The 13,901-nt window shown below is 45.1% G+C and overlaps 1 protein-coding gene across 1 annotated transcript; it reads left to right on the top strand.

The window, feature by feature from the left end:
* Positions 1-3,920: 3,920 nt before the first annotated feature.
* Positions 3,921-8,484, top strand: LOC135401497 (uncharacterized). The gene is made up of 8 exons (XM_064633940.1): positions 3,921-4,126; positions 4,190-4,286; positions 4,381-4,577; positions 4,709-4,888; positions 4,958-5,294; positions 5,411-5,568; positions 5,647-5,964; positions 7,491-8,484. The coding sequence occupies exons 1-8, from the start codon at positions 3,943-3,945 to the stop codon at positions 7,523-7,525; spliced, it is 1,506 nt and encodes a 501-aa protein (XP_064490010.1). The 5' UTR covers positions 3,921-3,942; the 3' UTR covers positions 7,526-8,484.
* Positions 8,485-13,901: the final 5,417 nt, after the last annotated feature.

The following is a 13,901-nucleotide window of genomic DNA, read 5'->3' as shown; positions in this document are numbered from 1 at the left end:
GGTTATGTGAATCTTTGCTAATTAGTCGATCCGTAGTTACAAACACATGCGTCAGGAAATGTCGGAAATGTTTGTAACTACGGATGGGTTAATTTGCGAAAATTAACATAACCCACCTGTCAAATGAGCGCTGGTGTGATGCGAATAAAATCAAACACCCTGTGCGTGGGATATGGACAGACATTTACAGAACACACCAAGGTACCAAAATGAACCAGCAGAAAAGGAGATCTTGAACATATGTATATTACAAAAACAGAAGTCTGTCGAGAGGTGACACATTGTGCACAAGTGCGATTCTGGTGTGAGGAGAAACCATGGTCGCTTTACCATGTATGTGGAAAAAAGAACTATCTTCTAAGTGAGAAGCAATGCATAAAAGTGCGAGGAAGCTAGCGAGTCAAAACAACTGACCTATGTTTGCTAAGCTGAACACACCCAACGAAATGGAGAACTGCAGCAGAAAAAAATTTATTCCACATTCGTGTTGCAGAGGCGAGCGCAAATGGCAATACAGTATTACATAAAACGCACACAACCTTGAGGAATATGAGTGCACAGTAACGCAGGAGACACTATATTACTGCGTTATCAGCGTTGGAGGCGCTCTGGGACGAGTTTGTGAGGTACTGCATTGCGCTGGTGACGGTATGTGAACCTGCATGTGGGATCCTGGGAACAAAAGTTTGGGCAATGAGAGTAACATTTACGGAACCATTCAAATCCGTACAAAGCACAAGGTACAAAGCAGCATAAATGCGAGAAGGCGTTCACTCCGCGATTGAGTCTTAGAATATCGTAAGAATACAACAAGTAGGAAGCTGCGAAATATATATCTCGATGCATATATCCGCAGCTCGCAAAATGCACGCCGGTGTATTGACTTGGCGACCAAGTAAGAGCAGAAAAGTAGTAAGCGTAAGTGGCGTTCATATGCAGGACCGCAAAACGCTTGCCATAACCACAACAAACCTGCGCTAAGAGCTCTTGCTATCAAAATAACGCACGTACCTAGCACAAAATGTACACTTACCCAGTGTATCCCAGTGTATGAAGTGTGTGAATTAGGGCTGCGGTGGTGACGTTCGTTTTTGGTTATATATTCTTTGCAATCTTCGCACTCACTACACTTTCCCCTGAGAACACCGAAAATATACTTGTTTGCTAGCGACATCTAGCTTTTCCGTTGTTCCTGACGATACTATGATAAACGCGAGGAAAACCACTGATTAAAACAGATTACACTTGTTAACGGACGGACGACGAGCGTTAAGCGTTTCAAGGAAACCGCTCTCAGTGTGGATAGACCTAGACCAGGCTCGGCTACGCAGCGAAATCGGAAATCTTGGTGGTTGCGGCATTGACAATTGTTTTCCACCCTTTAGAAAGAAACATACTATCAGTATTTCAGACTGCGAACTTATAATCTGTGTTCATACAGCATTGATAACATGTAGTTGACGTATAGGTGACGCTGAAACAGATAAAAAATAACAGCGTAGATTCGCAACTGTCGTCTCGAATGGGAGGCTGAAACGCGGCATTATGCTGAAAAACAAAAGGAAAACAAACGATAAGAAACTAACAAAGAGATTATCGTTGGAGATTTCGCTTAGAAGTTACAGTGTCGGAGTAGAGGGTACATTTATAAGTTACAACAAGCTGTTTTTGTTTTTTCCGAGATGTAACTTCTATTCGTGTTGTAAAGACATGACCTTGGTCGCTTTTAACCTCTAAATATACGTTACAGTGGTGTAACCTATAAGAAATCTCGAAATCTACGTCTATACAGAAGTTACATGTTTCTAAAAGTTACAATAAAAGGTACGGGTTTAAGAGTGTACCCTTGCCAATCGATGGCTTTTGGCCATAGCTTGCTTGGGCTGCTGGGGTCATTGGCTGGTGATAAGTCAAAGGTGCTCCTACTAGCGACGGTCCAAACTTTGTTTCTCGGAACTCTAATTTGGCCCCCAGAAGAGAGGTAGCGAAGCCCTGCTTCCCGTCGAGTAATGCAAGTGCTTCACCAAATTTCTCTACTGCCTGGATTTCCTCTTCCTTCGTCTGTAGTTTAGTCCTTGCGTCGTAAAGTCGTAGAGGTAGCCTGTTTTCTGCTCCATTTACTTCAATCTTCCTCCAGTCTACTGCTTGTACTGCTGTACCATGCACAACCTGCTTCCTTGGCACCCTCCATCTCTGAGGCAATTCTGTACAAGAAAGCTCGGCGGGTGCTTCTGCATACCCTTTCTGCTGTAGCAAGGACAATAGGCGTAGTGATGCCAGGACGTGGTTACATACGTACAGCCTTTCCAGCAGGACAACCACAGCGGGTGTACACAATAGTACCAGCGCCGTCAAGAGAGATACAGATACTGTACGGGTCACTTCTTTTCTTCAGGGTCCGGTAGCACTGACACTTCATATGAAATGTGTTGTCCATCTGAAACGAAACATGACAATCAATAACAGATATGACGATGACAAAAACACGTAAGGAAAATCATGATGCTGTATCCACTGTAATTCGAAGTATTCAGTACAAGCAAAACGGGAAATCAGCTATCTATCTGACTGCAGCAAGATGTTCCTGAAGCAGTGCAGCCGTCGCCTTTACAACGCTTTCTGTTGCACAAGAAAATGCACACAGGTTTAAGATAAAATATATGAGCTTACGTTTCACTTGTGTAGCAAGCTTTAATCGTTGCCGGAACAACGTAGGACTCTGTCACGAACTTGTAGCTCCGGCGGTAGGTTCGGTAGGCCACGCTTCTGCTGTCGTGGAAATCTTTCATCGCGTTTTCAGTCACAATCGGTAAACGCGATATATCGTTCACTCAGCCAGTTTTGGGGAAGGATGAGTGACCCCCTGTCTTGGTCATAATCGCAGGCTCGAGCCCCTAAATTAGCTAAAACCACACTTAGTAACCAAACCGCAACGCAGGGAACACAGAAGCAACGCAGTTTTCGACTGCACTATTTCGGCAGAATGCCAGTGTTGCCAGACCAACTTCCAATTTCGAAAAGGGTGTATTGTGCTCTTCCATAGCCTCCTATATACTTCAATGCCTGCCCAGTTGAGGCGGAACGGCCGTTCAGCGCACTATGCGGCGGCGGCGCCACATGCCTGGGGTTGTGATAACCATATCGCTGCGCTTGCTGGCGCGTGATGTTTGACTTGATACCTCAAAATAAACGAAGAGCATAGAAATTTTCCAATTCATATCTGTAGTGACAGGCTTGCAAGCAGATGAGGGTATTGGTTGACACCAGACAGACAGAACAAGCTGGCAGGCAGACGACGCTGCAGTCACACGCGAAACCGAAACATCACGCGCCAGAAAACAGAGCGATATGATCATCATATCCCGTGTATGTGGCGCCACTACAGTGGACGGCCGGTTCGCATGCGTTCCGCTTCGACTGGGCAGGCATTGATGTATATAGGAGGCTATGGCTCTTCTCATTGAAAATATTCGACAAAACCCACGAATGTGAGTCAAAATTGCATTTAAGCATTTAATGTGTGCACATGTAATGATCACGAATGGACAAGAATGTGAGCTCTTTAGCATCTTTCAGATCGTCGAAAACTGTCCTGATATTGAAATTCGTGTTCCTCGGTGTTCGCCCTAGCTCAAGTGGCGATGATGCATGCTTAGAAGCTAACCCTTTACTTAAAAGTTGCGTTCCATGGTTAATGAAGTCCATCTGATAGCTTCTAGCACTGAGTATTGATAGCTTTAATTGCTTCTATGACTCCTTGGCATGATTCTAGCCCTTTAATGATCATTTGATGTTCCTCTGATAGCATATTATAGGTGGTTTGCAACTTCCTGTCAAGATGACGTAGGGGAAGTTGCGATGTCACGTGGGTTTACGCTTCCGGTCCGAAGTTCTGTTGAATTGTCATTGTGTTAGCAGGTTTTGGACTTACTTGAGGCGAAAATGGGCGGATGTTCAGCACTTAACTGTACTAATTCGGCGGAAAAAGGTCATAAAATGTATCGTGTACCCTGGGATCCTGCGCGGAAGATGCAGTGGGCTGTCGCAATTCGCCGCAAGAAGAAGAATGGTGACTTGTGGATACCGGGCGTCGGGGCTCGGATATGTTTCGCGCACTTCGTTGAAGGTAATAAAATTTCCTATGGTATCTTTACAGTGTCTGTTTAGTCTGATGTACGTGTCTGTACAGGATCCAGGAGCGACGATCCAAATCATGTGGACTACGTGCCATCCATTTTCGAGTATGACGATGCAAGCCGCGCACGTTCATACCGCAGGATCCAGAGGTAATTAATACTCATGCCTCTGAATTTTTCCTTTTTTTCTAGGAGTTGTTCATAGTGAACAGCCATTGATTTCACTTATTATACTGACTTTCAGCCACAGGCGCCACGTCGCTGTAGAGAAGAAGCGTGCGACGGCGAGGGAACACGAAAACGAAGCCCCTGAATACACTGCGAATGAAAATCTGCCATCCGCATCGGTTGTGTCGGAGGCTCATGACTGCGGTGCATACAATGACTATTTTGACTATCAACTAAGCCCTACAACATCGAATAGCGGAACAGCGGATGCAGGTAAGCTTCTGGTGCCTTCTGTGGGAGTTGCTATTTACAGCGTCACAGTGTTGAAGTTCAGGAAGCAAAAAAAAAACTATGTATTGTGGGGGATGCAGTACAGGCACATGGAGTATACTTTATTTCCATAGGAACACAGACCTCAGATTATCATGGCTTCTGCTCGAGCTGTAATACACTTGCAAGTGAGTGTGAAAAACTAAAAGAAAGCCTTGAGGCGTCAAGAAAGCAGTGCCAGAAGCTAAGGGGTCGTCTTGCTGCTCAACAGAATGTTGAGAAGATGAGTGAGAAGAAAGTGGCCTTTTACACGGGTATGGTGTACTTGCAGTTCCACATCACCTAGGTTTCACCATCACTTTGCTGTCTGTTACTACTTACAGGACTCACAAAGACAACATTTCTAGCGCTGCTGGCAGTTGTTGCAGCTGTTGTGCCATGGAAGCGTAAGAATCTGCCTTGTGGAAGCCAACTTCTGCTACTGTTGATGCGACTGAGACTTGGGCTACAAGTTACAGACCTAGCCTACAGGTTCAACATCTCCATTGGTACTGCAAGCCGCATCTTCAAACTCTGGCTGGGACCAGTGGCATCTGTGTGCCGCACGCTCATTGTGTTTCCCAAACCGGACGTTGCTAGAAGCTGGCTGACAGACAGGGAGAGTTCCCATTTCCCAAATTTGAAGGGAATAATTGACTGCAGTGAGGTACCCGTTTCCAGGTAGGAGGCTCTAGCTTACAGTTATGATGATAGTGCACCGTGCTGCAAAGGTACCAGGTGGTACCTGTGTAGTTGAGGCTGGTCACAATACACAACTGTTTGTTGTATGATTTTAGGCCTTACAACCTGTCGACGCAGCAACAAGTGTGGAGTAACTACAAACAAGACTCAACACTCAAGTTTTTGGTTTGTGTAAATCCACACGGGTGTATTACCTTCATCTCCAAAGCATTTGGTGGAAGGATATCTGATAAAGAAATCACAATAGAAAGTGGTAAGAACTCTAGCCTAGCAATAGCATAACACATGTAGGCCACATCAGGGCCTTAAACCAGATCTGATCTTTGCACAGGCTTTCTGGAATTGCTCCTGCCAGGGGACCAAATTTTGGCTGACAGGGGGTTCTTGTTGCACGAAGAATTCTTACTTCGCAACGTGCAACTCATCACGCCTGCATTCACAAAAGGAAGGACGCAGCTTCTACCAAGTGAGGTGGAAAGTTCCAGAAGGATTTCGTCCTCACGCATCATTGTAGAAAGGGCCATCGGACATCTTAAGAAGTGGAAGGTGCTCTCAAACACTGTTCCATATACGATGGTGCAACACTTCGACGACATCCTTACCATAATCGCAGGACTGACGAACACTGCTCCTTCTCTTCTAAGTGAATGTGAGTATACGTAGTTGCAAGAAGAACTATGTCAAGCGACTGGATGATAAATTACAAAGAACGTATACCATTCAGACAATTTATTTGAAGAAAGCTTTTGTGTAGTAATGTATACTTTATCAGGTTACAAAAATGTCATTAGTCGTTATGTAGGATGAGCAGGAGAGGAGGAATACATTAGTTTGCAAAAGCTGGGGTTCACCAATATCAGTTAACATTTGGACTGGGATCAACGGTTCCTTAACCTGAATTTCACGCTTCACTCTGCTTCACTAAAGGGAGTTTTTGTCACTGAAACATTCATCACGTCACAAACTGAAGTATCGACTGCTACACAAGGGTTTGTTCAACTAAAATTTTCTGGATGTTTATAACCATTATAAGGTCCTTTAACGCAGAGAACACAATCTTGGAAGCACAATCTTCGTGAAGAACTCTTCTAGTTTTGGCTTTTTGTGTACCATGAACTCGTTGTCCTTTTCAATAGGCACTAGTAGTCCACCCTTATCAACATGAAGATAAAGATAGCACATGTCACATCCAGCAGTGTTGAGGTGTATTTGAGCCTGCACTTGATAGTAGTATTTGTGTGTATGTTTCATTTGTCCATGTGAGTCCAAGCAAAAGTGTGCAAGCTTTTGCCCTTCTTCTATCATGGAGGAAGGGTCGACAGACTTAAGTGAATATATGCATTTCACTTCAAGCACAGCAGGCGCATGGCAGTCACAATGCAGTAGTGCATCTGGGCTACAGCCAAGGTAGGGGTAGCTGGGAGGAACCATGAGTCCGCAATCCTCCATACGTGCATTTTGGTGGCTCAACGAAAATATTTCAAGGGCAGTTCGTTTGGCACTTTCTTCATTTTCAATGCCATACTGCACAGCGGCAGTGTTAATGAACGTAGGCCGGAAGATTTTGTTGATGAGGGAGGTGCACTTAGTCATTCTCGATGCGCACACCTCTTTAAATATGGAAGCTGTTATACGACCTTTCCTGTGCTCAAACCAGGCGCTGCTATTCCGCTGCTGTCGTGTTGCTGCCTCAATAGCTTGTGAATCTTCATTTGTGATTCGTAACATTTTTAGAGCAGAGGTACAATCTGAGGGAGGTCGAAACTTGCTTAGGGGCTGACTGAGAGTTATATTGTAATGGAAACGTTGCTCGGGTGTTTGCACATGTTCAGGTAGATTATTGTGCGCTGGATTTACATCCACTGCTGTAAAAAATCGTGCAGTTGGTGCTACCTGCAATGATTAATTTAAACAGGGCATGAGTTGCATGACGATATTAATATTATCTTGATGAGCTTACTCTTGTACACTGACCTTTCTCAGTGCTGCTATGAATGCGCTTGAATCTGGTTCAGGTGTCTGCTTAACCGGCTGGGGGAGCACAGACTGCTTGTGCCCATCACGTGTGTCCCGTGTGTAGTTCAGTTGGTTGGCAGCCTTGGGATGTACCTGTTTGAAGTTGTACTTAAACATGTTTACTTCATTTATGTTCATTAAATGGTTTACCCTTTTCAGACGGGGTGCCAGCCACTGACACGGAATGTCCGTAGGCACTGGTGTCTCCACCTTCTCCTTATTCCACGCCTCAAGTACGAAACATACTGCGGCTGCATGACTGCAGCACTCTCCGAGCCTTTGGAAAAATTGTAATCGTCAAGCAAAATCGAGCTACCTGGTGTAGGCACTTCTTACCAGTTCCTGTGCAATGTACTTACTGTGTGGAATTGTGCGTGGCTGTGATAACATTATAAACTCAAAATATGAAAATATCACTAAAGTCACGTCTCAAACTAAAAGGGAATGACTACATCTAACAAAGCAAGTGTTGGGCTCGTTGGTGCATATTTAATTTAAAAATGATTAAATTATTCGTCCTCGTCCTACCCAGCACTGTTTTTTTATCTGTCTTAAATTGAACGACCACATGTGTATGGTCCTCAGAGTGTGGAAGATTGTTGTGTAAAATAGTGCCTGTATGCACATGTGCATTCATGTGAGGATTGAATTATTGAGGTTTTCTTTACAAAGAATATGAATACACAAATGCAAAACTACATATATTGTATAACTACGTTTTCCTAATGGGAATAAATTCTTATCCATATTCTTTACTACAGAGAACAAACAACATAATAAAGGATGACTGCAGGGGGTCTGATGCTTCCAGGCCACGTAGTCATTCTTTAGAGGCGTTTTGAGAGCTGGGTAACGCAGGCAGCAGTTGTAGCCCTCCAGTAACTGCACAATATACAAGATGTCCAGACTTATTTAATGTTGTGACAAGTTCACTTTGCTGTGACCACATAAGGGAAGTACCTACCCTGCCATGCATGTACAGGTGGCATCCCTTATTTTGCCACATGTTTCAATCACCACCCAGCACACATAGGGTGCTGATGACCTTTGGGAGGGGCTTACGGTTCCTTTCAGTATGATGTACCCTGGCTCTGGCACAGACACCAGTATGCTGTGCACTTTCCCTGTTTGTAGAGTGAACACAAAGTATGAAACATTGAAAGCAATAAACTGACAAAGAAATACCAGAGTCGCTTACCCGACGTAACGTATAAAAATGCATTCAATGACTTATACGCCTTCACTGCTTCTCCGTCAAATCCGGGTCTCCCTACAAAATATTCGCATATGTTGTCGTATGTGACACTTGGCCACAGCTCTTGGCATTCCCAATAATTTCTTTTCTCGTAGTGGTAAGTTTCCAGAAGCTTTCCACTGAAACATCAAATTAACCGCGTTTTAATGTAGCGGAACATTTCGCACTTCGTGTTAGCAGAGACCGCGACTTCAAAGCGCGCGCCAAACGGAACCGAAACATGCACCAACTGTGACGAAATCTAAACTTTTCCGAAAGAAAAGTGTCGGCAAAGTATCTACGTAGGTAGCTTACCTGTTTGGGGGACAGGCGTTTCCAGGCGTACTCATTTTGATTATCGTTGAAGCCCTAGATTACAGACTTTTCCTTTGCTCCAATTACGCAAAACAAAAATTTCGGACCGGAAGTTCGAACTCCCAGCATGCGTAGCGCCACCTCTCCACTTGAAAACCACCTATTTCTAGCGTCGGCTATTGATAATTGTTGCTATGATTGTGTCTCGCGGCCTCGTTTTGTTCAAGAAACGGGCCTCGCGGGAAGACCACTCTAGCGCACCCCTCATCCACAGTGTGCCTCCGTCCCATCAGTATCGGTCATCCTGCCTATGCCTCACTTTGAAATCGTCACCTGAAATCGTCAACTCTTCTCCCCCTGTTTTTTTTTCTCTAGTCATGACGATGCCCACTTGAGTGCGGCCAACAACGGGAAGCTACTACGACCCCAATCCCCTCTATACCTCCATACTTTCTCCATCTATCCACATTCTATCTACGTCCCGCTGTTCTGCTCCTCAATTCATAGAGTCGTATTGGAAGCTGTCGATTAATATCAGAAGAGAATAACTATTTTCTTACACCTATTCGTGATGGCGATGTGAAAAAAAAAAAAAAAGGATGTGAGGTGCAACAACAAAAAAAAAAAAAAAAAAGAACTGGCTACCCACAGGATGCCTACACACAGACTATTATTACATCCAGGGCTTCAGGTTCATCATGCTCTTCCAATGGTACACATGGTCTTCTTCCCTTATCAACTTGATATTTCATTTTTCACTTTTGGTATTACTTTTGTTATGCGTTTCTTTTGTACTTTTCTTATGTGCTTCTCTCCACTCCTTATATAATACCCCCTGGGGGTCTTTAACGTGCTTAAATAAATAAATAAAAATAAACATATTTGTGATCATTACTATAACAAAAATATTGCCTCCATATAACAGCAAGATTAGCCATTGCATTTTCGATGTCATCCTTCACTCTATCGATGATGGCACCCAATATGGATTTTCGCTTTGAGAGGGGGAATCGTCGGCTGAGGGCAGAGGGAGATTTCCCGCGCGTTTCGAGGAAAGAGTGGAAAGGAATGTGTGAAAAGGAAGGTGAAACCGATTCTAGCCGATAGAGGGAGGGGGTGGTATATTAATTTTGACAGGAAAAGTCAGCCAGAAAAGACGGCTTGCCATTCCTTGTTAAATAATTCCATAGTGTGTATTCCTGGAGTAGTTAAGTGCAAGGCTATGTGGGGTCAGAGGTATCACGCAGGTAGCAGAGAAGCGCTGCGGTTACACCACTGCTCCGTGTGCCAAGTAGTGTTGCGAACGAGATGGACTATCCGAGGCTGGTCAGGCGAGACTTGAGCCGACAGGGGTCAGTGAATATGTCTATCTGAGTATGTGTGTTTGCGTGTGCGTGTGCACAGTAAAACCACGCGTTCCTCACTACATGCAAGAATCATTTGTGTGTGTGTGTGTGTGTGTGTGTGTGTGTGTCACTGTGTTGTTCTAATGGAAATGTTCGACAAAATGCAAGAATATGAGTCAAATTTGCATTTAATGTGTGCATGTAATGATCCTGAATGCACAAGAAAGTGAGCTCTGTGCCATGTTTCATATCAACGAAAATTGTCCCCATATTGTAATTCGTGTTCTTCAGCGTTCACCCTGGCGTTGGTATCATACTTAGAAGTTAACTCTTCTTCAAATAAAAGTTGTGTTCCGTGGTTAATGATATCCCTCTGGCAGCGTTGACTATTGCTTGTTTTAATTATTGATCTCCTGGTTGGCGTGCTTTGTCTCTTTGTTGTGCTCTTGAACCGACAGACTCGTATTTTCTAGCCTTAAACTAATTTCAGCATTGAATACTTAATCTGTGTTGTGTCATGTTGATTTCCGCTGCGCAGATGGAGGTCACATACAGGAAGCTGAGACGTCTATGGTAATAATTTTAATTTTGATTATCATCGTATTGATTAAGAATATTTTCCTTAATGAAAAGCTGAGTTCCTGGAAGTTCTTTAATCAATACTATCTGCTCGGGGGAAGTGATTTTCTGCACTGGGCCATCGAATCTCTCCATTTCATATCAAATCGTTTTAACTGCAGACATTACCATATCATAAAATTTGTAGTGTGTGTAAGATGTGAACGTTGCCTGCTGCTGTTGCTCTATGAAGCCTTGCACCCATCTATGCTGATTGTCAACAATTGACATTAATACAATATTTTCACATGTGCAAATGTGTATGTCTATTGCATGCATGTTCGGGCGCGAGAAGGAAAGCACGCTATGTTAAAGGGAAGCATGGGGAGAGTAAACGCTCTTTCAAGGAGTGGACGTCCTCGTTCGGCATGTAATGTATGTAGAACTGACTGGAGATGGAATGAGATGGGGTCGGGCAATAACACTTTCTTTCATGGTGATGTACTTTGCACGTTGCACTTTGATGATGATGGTGATGTACTTTGCACGTTGATGTATGTCCGAATGCAAGAAAGAGAGCCCTTGCACGCACAGATACGGACCACGAACAAGCCTATACACGAGAGGATAGAGAGGTAGCAAGCGAGCTGGTCTGTTGGAGACCTTGTCTGTGTTTGTCGTTTTTTTGTCCCCTAGTCTCGGGTTTTTAGGTTATGAATAAGCCTATACACGTTGCCCTATCCTGTATCCTCTACTAAGGCGGAACTGTATGCCTTCCTCGCAGCCCTAGGATACATTGCCGGCCTGCCACCTGAGAAGTCCTGGGTTGTCCTCACTGACAGCAGGGCGTCCCTTCTTCTTTTGCTGTCTTCCCACCCCGCCCTCATATGTGACCTGCCCAGCATGATCAGCCATGCATACAATCGGCTCCGTGCAAATGGTCACGTTCTTTCTCTGCAGTGGATTCTCCGTCATGTGGGCTTATCCCGTAACTCACGCGCAGATGCGGCTGCACGACGTGCTGCACAAGTTGTGACTCATGCCACTCTACATCTGCCCCTTACTGTTTCTGCCTGCCGTATGTCTATACGCCGCCGGTGTGCTGCTCTGTGCCCAAGCGTTCAGAGCAGAGGCTGCCTCATACAACAGTCACCTGCAATTAATCGACCCCGCTGTGGACTTCTTTATTACGTGTCGTTGCACTCGTCATGAGGCATCTCTCCTTCACCGTCTCCGTCTAAACGTCGCCCGTACACCGCTGCAACTGTTCAAAATGGGTCAATCTAGCACTCCACACTGCACTACACTCTTAAAAATGAACTTCACCGCATAGCACGCTCCTAGCCAACCATCATCTCGAATGATATCGTTATCAGCCCCGATTTGTTGAAAACTGGGGCGTACGCCTTTTTTGTGACACTTATGCTGTTCATAATTGTCACAAAAAAGGTGTACGCCCCCCGTTTTCAACAAATCAGGGCTGATAACGATATCATTCCAGATGATGGTTGGCTAGGAGCGTGCTATGCGGTGAAGTTCATTTTTAAGAGTGTAGCTGTGGCGTGGTGGGTGATATTCCCCACTGCATCCTACACTGCCGGCAACACCTTCTGCACCGTGACGTCTGTCCTCGTCTATCCCAGCTTGGCTACGGCACTATGACACTGGCTACCCTACTGGGTCCCGTTCGTCAGTCGACCCAGTGGGCAGTTACCACTGCGCTCCTTTTTCTTTTCTTCTTTTCCTTTTCCATTTCTTTTCTTTTCCTTTGCTTTTCTTCCCCCTTGTTCCTTTTTTTGGAATAGCAAGCCGACCTTCGTCTGGCTGACCTTTGCTTTCTTTTTTCTTAAAAAACATATCCCCCCCCCCCCCTTGCACGGCCCAGCGCGTGAAAAAAACGCCCGGCCGCTCCTCCGATTTGAGGGTGTCTTTGCGATGCGTCTCTTCCTAAATGGGGTATACATAGAATATTTTCCTAAATTGGACTGGCGCTGAGTATCTTCCTACACCGGCCTGGCTCTATCGTTGGTCGCCAGAATCTTTCCCGTACTACTACTCTCACCGATTCGCAATGCGCATGCGCGACACTCGAATCGGTCGTTTGCTTCAAGCGAAAACGACTCGCTAAAGCTCCCTATTGTTACGGTTAATCACGTCAGCAGGTTGCCAGTTGTGAACGTAAAAAGTAGGGTTTCGTCCTACATCAGCTTTGCCAAGTAGCTAATGAACTATTCATCAAGTTCATCACCAGATACTACCTGGTTATCAACAACTAGTTCTTGAATTTCACTGGAGTGTTCGGTACGAGCAATTACATTACATAAGTGCCTCCAGCGATTGTCTCAGAATTCTTGGGTGATGACCCTAGTTGAAATTGCTGTCTGTCGACCATTGGCCAGTGGTCGGTTTTTGGTCGGCAAGCAACTTAGTTTTCCAACGCACCGTGGATCAACGTCGGTCTAATGTCGCTCGTAGTGGTAGTTGGCAAGCGACGTTGGGCCGAGAACGTTGTGCGACGTGTTGCGGGAGCGCTACTGGGAGTTTGGCATAATAAATGCGGGGCAATGCCGGCCCTGCACTGCAAACAAACAAGAAAACAACGCAGCTTCCGCTCGAAACAAAAAGCAAAGAAAACGCACTGTGCATTTGTAGTTCTTCGAATTCCACGTATCTGAGTAAATTTCTTCCGCTTGCAAAAGTATTTCTAGACGAGATGAAGGCTGCCTTCCGGTCGCCCTCGGTAGCTCGTAGCGTCCTGGCTTGCTGAGCTCGAGATCACACTGGTTCGAGGGGTTCGATCCCGGCTGAGGACAATAGCTGCACAGGGCCTTAGAGGCACCCTGTCCCAAGCAACAAACAAAGGTTGGGCCAAGCTTGGCAATAGTTATACTGGCCTACCTGGCCTTGCTTTCGTACATCATCGGCCAAGAAGCTTGTTTCTTGATACGGATCTGTACCCTGGCCAATGATTTGCCAAGCATTGGCCAGCCTACGCTGTACCAAGCTTGTGCCAAGATACAGACTAAAGCATTCCTGCGGCATCGCTCATCTTCATACTCAACTGGCTCGCGGCGTAAGGTAACGATATATCATTATTTGTTTGTTTTGCTGGTATTG

The sequence above is a fragment of the Ornithodoros turicata genome, chromosome 1 (genome assembly GCF_037126465.1).
Source record: "Ornithodoros turicata isolate Travis chromosome 1, ASM3712646v1, whole genome shotgun sequence".
NCBI classification, from domain to species: domain Eukaryota; kingdom Metazoa; phylum Arthropoda; class Arachnida; order Ixodida; family Argasidae; genus Ornithodoros; species Ornithodoros turicata.
The sequence above is the reverse complement of the archived record's forward strand: the minus strand, read 5'-3'. Positions and strand labels throughout refer to the sequence as shown.

What these genes read in the sequence shown, in the direction of transcription:
- LOC135401497 (XM_064633940.1), top strand. Translation starts at nt 3,943, where the DNA reads ATGGGCGGATGTTCAGCACTTAACTGTACTAATTCGGCGGAAAAAGGT. An exon ending in GAAAGTGGCCTTTTACACGG is followed by an intron (nt 4,889 to 4,957) that starts GTATGGTGTACT and finishes TACTACTTACAG; the next exon opens with GACTCACAAAGACAACATTT. An exon ending in AGTGAGGTACCCGTTTCCAG is followed by an intron (nt 5,295 to 5,410) that starts GTAGGAGGCTCT and finishes GTATGATTTTAG; the next exon opens with GCCTTACAACCTGTCGACGC.